Source organism: Lepidothrix coronata, unplaced genomic scaffold (genome assembly GCF_001604755.1).
Source record: "Lepidothrix coronata isolate B3197 unplaced genomic scaffold, Lepidothrix_coronata-1.0 Scaffold129, whole genome shotgun sequence".
Taxonomy (NCBI): domain Eukaryota; kingdom Metazoa; phylum Chordata; class Aves; order Passeriformes; family Pipridae; genus Lepidothrix; species Lepidothrix coronata.
In genome coordinates, this window is record NW_016690309.1 from 1,119,177 (window position 1) to 1,125,796 (window position 6,620).

Genomic DNA, 6,620 nt, shown 5'->3' on the forward strand with positions numbered 1-6,620 from the left:
TTACTTACACACAGCTGTCGATCACAGTAGTGGCAGAAGTGCTGGTCTGTCTAGTTGCTGTGAATAATGCTGATTGCACAAGCAAGAAAACAATTACTAAAACACCCAAGTGTCACTAAAGTGTAGATTCTGTGCCTCAGAGTTCTTTATGTTCAGCTTTAGATCACTGTTATGTTCTGAGACAAGGACCCAAGACCTGGTCCTGCAGAGCTGCAAGGCTGGAGGAAGAGAAATGTTAACGTGTGTCTTTGTGGAGTCCTAAATTTTTACTGTTTCCTGGGCTTATAGGTGTTAAAGAAAGATGACAACGTACCATGGACTGGAACTCTGGCTATTGTTCACTCCTATGTTACTCATAAAACAGGTAGGGATTAATGCAGATGCTGACAAGGGATTCCCTGCCATTTGAGTCCCTCTCAGCAGTAGTATTAAAGTAGTCCTGCAATGCTGCCAGGTCTGAGGGTGGCAGTAAGCAAAGGGCCATAAGGGGCTGGGAACAGAAAGCCACTTTCTCTCCCTTTCCCCTTGATCTGCTCCTTGCCATCTTCCCTCTGAAAGGAAGCTGAGATGGGACTGTCAGGATCTTCACTCTCTGGGGGAGACTGTCATCAAAGTGGTGCCTTCCTGAGAACAGGGCTGAAAATGGGATTTTGAGGCAGAATCATAGTGTGGGAGGCAGAGAGGCACAGTCAGGCTAAGCAGAGCCATGTAATTGGGTATGTAGCACAGTGTCTCAGGCACTACAGCAACACCAGCTTCCAATAGTTTCAGTACTGTTGGGTATGGCAGTCATTAGTCTCATTGATCAGTACTCTTTCAGTTCCCTGTTGCACTCTTACAATGGGCTGTTTGGGGCATCAGATCATATCCTAAGGAGCTTTGTGGAGGTGTGGCACTGTTTCAGTTGTGCTTTTTAGCAGGGTCACAAACCACTGCCATTACAGGTGGCTGACCTGTTCTTAAACACCATCCACCTCTTTCTGGGAGACACGTGGTCTAAGGATGAATTTTAATTAATCTCAAAGATGGACTGGAAGCTTTTGGGTTGTCCTGTGCACTAGACATGGGCACAGCTGCACAGCCCTGCTGTCTGTCCTTTCCTTACCTCTGCATCCTTAATCTCATTGTTCCACAGTCAAAGAAGAAGAGAAGAGAAAGTTATTAAAGAGAAGCAGTGAGCTGAAGAGTGAGCACAGGCAGTTAGAAGAAAAAGATCGACTTCTCAACAATGCAGTGAAGGTAGGACACCTGATTGGGGACACAGAGTCTCCTGCTGAGATGTTTATAAAGCATTTGTGCCTGAAAAACTGGTGGTTTGTGGCTAGAAAATGATTTTTGCTCCCAAGCTGCAGAGTTTCAAGTGTGAATGTGTTTCTCTCAGAGGAAATACATGTGGATTTCCTTTAGGCACAAAAACCAACTGCTCTGGCAGGCTGAGGAGGAGAAATCACTTGAGTTCCTGTGGCAAATACACACTCAACCCCCCCCCCCAAACAGCAGTGGCTGCCTTCCTTGTAATGCCATAGATAGCTCTGATGTACCCAGTGACTTCAAGGCACTTCCATGCTCCAGGGGAAAAGTTTAGCCACAAGCATCTCCTCCAGGGGTAGCTGCTTGTCCATTAGCTCAAAACTCTTGAGGTGAAGTAGAAATAACCATCTTTATTTTGGCAAATACACACTCAACCCCCCCCCCCAAACAGCAGGGGCTGCCTTCCTTGTAATGCCATAGATAGCTCTGATGTACCCAGTGACTTCAAGGCACTTCCATGCTCCAGGGGAAAAGTTTAGCCACAAGCATCTCCTCCAGGGGTAGCTGCTTGTCCATTAGCTCAAAACTCTTGAGGTGAAGTAGAAATAACCATCTTTATTTGTCTCAGGAGCTGAATGTTGTAACACCTCTGCATGACTGGAAATGGGTTCAATAATTTTCATCATTCAAACTAATTTCAAAGCTGGTTTGAGGTGTCTCTCACATATATTGTGCTATGAGGACCACTCTCTAGCTAAAAGGGCTGAATTCAAAGCCATAATTCCTATCCTTCATGGCTGAAGGAACTGATCTGGGGCTACCTGACTCTTAGTTTGCATGGCAGTCTCAATAAATATTTGACACTTCCTTGCCCTGGAAAAATCAAAGTGGCAGCTGCAGGAGTAACAGGTCACTGCTTGTTTTACCAGTGCAGTTATCCAGAGGGGGCATGTTAAAATATTTATCACATTTAAAACAGAGTGGAAGGAAAAGCAATAACTTATTAAAAGACATCACAGTGGGGAATATTCCCTGTAAGTGTGTTCAGGCACCATGAGCACTAATGGAAACACGTGTGTATGAAGTAGGTAGGAGAGGTCAGTGGGATGAGGAGTTTGGAAAAAGAAAAGCAGTCAGTTCTCAGGTGTGTGTCTAAATCAGTAAGATTTCTACCTAAGCAGAATGGGGTTCTTTCAGTGGGCAGCACTATTTTATTTAAATGGTAATATCAGCCAATGATTAAATTTACTGGAAAGGTATCCACTTGAAAGGGAAAAGCACTTAAAGGTGTTTCAGCACAGAGCAATTTCATTCTGACATTTTAACAGAGATTTACGTTAAAAAAGAACCCTCTCATGCACACCACAGGTGCAATGGTGTTATTTGGTGAAATCAGAACATGCTTTAGCCTTCACCTGAGATTTCATCTCTCTAAACCAACTCTGAGCAGCTTCACACAACTGCTTTCCAAACAAGTTGACTCTCAAGTGAACATTTCCCAGTTCCCCAGGACCGGAGAATCCCTGCCCTGGGCAGTCTGGACCACGGCCAAACAGGAGCAGTCTGCAGACAAGTAACCAGTTTTGCCAGACCCCTGGGCCCACTGGGAGAGAGAAAACAGGAGGTTTCAGATAGCAGAGGCCACTGGACCATTCCATGTAGCAGACAGGCTCAGGGTTTGGGTCTCTCAGCTGGTCCCTCGCAGAAGAATGGGATGTTGGCTGCAGCAGTCTGTGGTTGGAGAGGGAAAGGGGAATTGCTGATTCTCCTTATCTCTTCTTGGAGAAGCAGGAGATTTGGGACGCCTTTGTTTGGCCCCTGCTCTCATGCCCATTTGCATGGAGGTTTGTATGAAATGTTCCAGGTGGTCACAGGGTGCAGTTTGGCCACCCTGGACAAGGGCTTTCTGGTGACTGCACTGGTGTAACAGCTGTGTCTCACAGCAAAGTTTTCTGCCACAAAAATATCGACGTGTAGTGAGAAAAATATTAACATTTCGTGAGATCAATGCATCTTCACAGTACTCACTCCCTGAAGTGTGTGGCACGTACAGAATGCATCGTGGTGAGTTTGACCCCTCAGTGCCTTTTGGTGAGGTTTAGAGACCTCACTGGTGCCTTTGGTACTTTCCAGTAGCACAGCTATTGCACTCCCATGGCAGCCATCCCTGTGCAGTGAGTGCAGAAGGTGCTTGTGCCAGGCTGTCCACGGGATGAGCTTGGAAATGTCCTCTAAATGCATTTGGACCGGGAAGAATACTGTTCCCTCAGACAGCTGCTGCAGTGTGTGCAGCACTGGTGATTACTCCATTTGTTAAGCTGGGGGTTTGCTATCCCCAAAGGAGAATATACTTCATTTGAGCAGGACGTGCACTCGAGGCACAAAAGGACGTTTGGTGGAGATGTTTGACACCGATTTGAATGTGCTCTCAGCCTTTCCTTCTCTTCATTTGACAGAAATGCTTAGAGCTAAAAACCAGCCTGTTGGCCCAGCAGAAAGGGACTCAGTCATCACTGGAACGTCTCAAAACCCTCATTAGACTGATACAGAGCGAGCAGATGATTCAGGTTACCATGACGACCACCACCACCTCCTCCCTGCTGTCGGTGCCCTGGATGAAGCCCTCCCCTGGCCCCGCTGCCATGCACAAAGCCCTGCAGCCATCGCAGGGCAACAACTGACAGCGCGGGCCCAGGGCACTGGGAACTTTCTGCATTGAGCGGAGCAGAGATGCCACCGGACCGCGGGAGCGCTGGGTTTGGACGGAGGCTTGCACACCAGCCAGCCCGCTTTGCAGGGGGCTGTGGCAGCGGGTTCCCCACGGAGCGGGTCGTGCTGCGGGGTTTGGGTCTGCCAGGACCTTCCGTGCTTACGAGATTTTGTTTTGTTCTGTTGGCCTTAAATTGTCTTCGCGCCCGAGGATGAGCGGGAGGAGCGCGGCCGGTGGGGAGAGGGATAGTGGGGGGCAGGCAGGCTCTCTGGCCTGCTTTGAGGGGGCAGTTGTCAATGCACAGAGTTAGTGAGGTAGTGGGGGAGTAGTGGGGCTGAAAGCTGTGTGTGGGAGGGGAATTGGGATCCCCGAGGTAACCGGGAACTCAACTACTTAGGACTTGACTCGGATTGTTTTCAGAGGAACAAAGTTGGCCCCGTGGGTTGGGGGCCACCATGGACACTCACAGAGCCTTCGAAACAAAAAGATCCTTTTTTTCAGTATTATTAGAGTTGAGAATTGCAGATATTTAAATAAAGAAACTGTATGAAGTTAGCGTTTCTAGTAAAATATTGAAGTATTTTCATGCTGATGCTTCTGTATATGCGTTCCGAAGTATTTAAAGAAGTATGACTGTAAAACTCCTTACTTTTTTGCAGGTCCTTTTTACTTATTTTGCTATCAGTGTATTTTTCTCATGGAGTTTTTGTGCAAGATTTAGCATAAACCATGATAGTGGATATCTTTGGCAGGTTGGGTTTCATTTTTTAAAGAGGTTATTTTGGGGTTTTCTTTTTTTTCTTTTGGTTAATTTTGGATTTTTTTTTTAAAGGAAAAAAAAAGCAAATAATTATTCTGGGTTTTGTTTCTTGCCAGTACAGATAATATGCCAAAAAGATAACTTTACATTTTTGTACTGCATTTTTATTGTTAAAAATACGTAGTGTGATTTTTTTTAATTTTTTTTTTCTTGTAGAAATATCTGCTGAAATGGTACAGGAAAAGAAAAAAAAACTGCCTCAAGGGGTTGTTTCTGGAACTGGATAATATCAAGAGTTCTGGGGGAGGGACAGGGCATGGAAAATTGAAAGGGGTGGGGGTTTATTTTTTTGGAAACTTGATTCTTTTTTAATGTTTTGTTGGATTTTAGCATATCTGGGGAGCGTTTAGCGTTAGCCTGAGGAAACCCCAGTGCACCTGCTGGTTTCACTAGATAGTCTTCCTGATTCTGCAAGGGCCCTCCTGGCCCCCCAGGCCACGGCCCCCCTTCCTTGGCTGCCTGGGAAGGGAGTGATGGGCACCCCGGGTTTCCCAGAGCACCCCCCGGGTGCCCCCGTCCCTGCCCTCTCTGAGGTCTCCCTCAATCAGCACAACAGGTACTTAAGGAAAGCCTCCAGAGCACGACCCGAGGCTGGTCTCTCACATCAACATATCACACGGTGCCGAATACCTTCTTTGTTTTCTTTTTTTTTTTTGTTGTTGTTGTTGTCGCCGTTTTTAATTAAAAAAAAATTAAAAAAAAACCACACGAGGGACTGGCTTTTTCCGTCGCCCATCACCAGGCAGCACGTGGTCCCTTCAACCATTTTCACAACTCCGGGAGAAACTGTGCAGTACTATACAAATCTATTTTAATACACAACACTCGGTTGAACAAGATTTTTATATTCTTTTATTGATGAACAAAGTGAACTAAGTAAAAAAAAAAACCACAATTGTTATACATTGGTTATTGTACGCCAATTATGCATTCTGACGTGGCTTGCAATGTAAATGTTTTCAGGTTTAACGAGTTTTCTTTTTCCTTCTCAGATGAATTTAAAAAAAAAAAAAAAAGGAAAGGCGTGGAAGGTTGAATATGTGAAGAATTTCTGAAGTCTTGGACTGTTAAAAGTAGTTATTTTGAGAAGGGGACTGTCCAGTGGATAGTGTGCATAGGAAAAAAAAGTGTTTGTCTTAAATATGCCAATGTAGTTTTACTTCTTTATGATGCATTAAACTTGACTGACAATTTAATGGCAGTGTTGTCGTGGTGGTATTGGCTCTGAGGGGACACAGCACGTCCTTCCCTGGCCACACTCTGGCTGAGGGGGGGAAGAAATTTGTGTTGATTTCTCCACCACTCTCTTCAATTTTCATATTTAAACGATGCCAGAATAACTACAGTAATTTCTGCTTTCCTTCTTCTGGGAAAGTGACCTCTTCCTTGAGGCCATGGTGTCTCGCAGGCAGGGCACCCTGTCCAGTCCCTTGGAATAATTGCAGATCTGCTGGCAGACTCCTGGCCTTTGGTTTCAGACCTGCACTTCCAGGTGCTCTTCGAAGTGTGTGGTGGCCCCATTTTGTAAAGTCACTTATAAATCACTTCTAGCTGCAGTAAAGAATTAGAGGGCCCTCACAGGAGCTGGCGGTTTTCTGGCTGCCGGAAGGGATGGAACTTCCCAATAAAATTACCAAATGAAATCAATGTCACAGCTGCATAAAGCCTCCACAGTGGTTAGTGCTCATGCAGAGCAGAAGCAGGGTTTGTTGGGTTTGGGTTGTTTTTTTTCTGTCAGGGGTAGGGGATAAAGAAAAGGGTTTGGGTGGTTTTTTATTGTCTGGGTATGTGTTGCCTTGTCTTCCCTTCCTGGCAGTGCCATCATTTAATTTTGGGCTG

At 45.6% G+C, this 6,620-nt stretch overlaps 1 protein-coding gene across 1 annotated transcript in view; it reads left to right on the top strand.

Moving 5' to 3' along the window:
• PHF21B (PHD finger protein 21B) overlaps positions 1-4,167 on the top strand; it is a 59,711-nt gene extending 55,544 nt beyond the window's left edge. The window contains exons 10-12 of the mRNA XM_017826545.1: positions 289-364; positions 1,136-1,239; positions 3,708-4,167. Coding sequence (XP_017682034.1) covers positions 289-364; positions 1,136-1,239; positions 3,708-3,932 — 405 coding nt within the window. The 3' untranslated portion in view covers positions 3,933-4,167. The remainder of the gene's footprint in view (positions 1-288; positions 365-1,135; positions 1,240-3,707) is intronic.
• Positions 4,168-6,620: the final 2,453 nt, after the last annotated feature.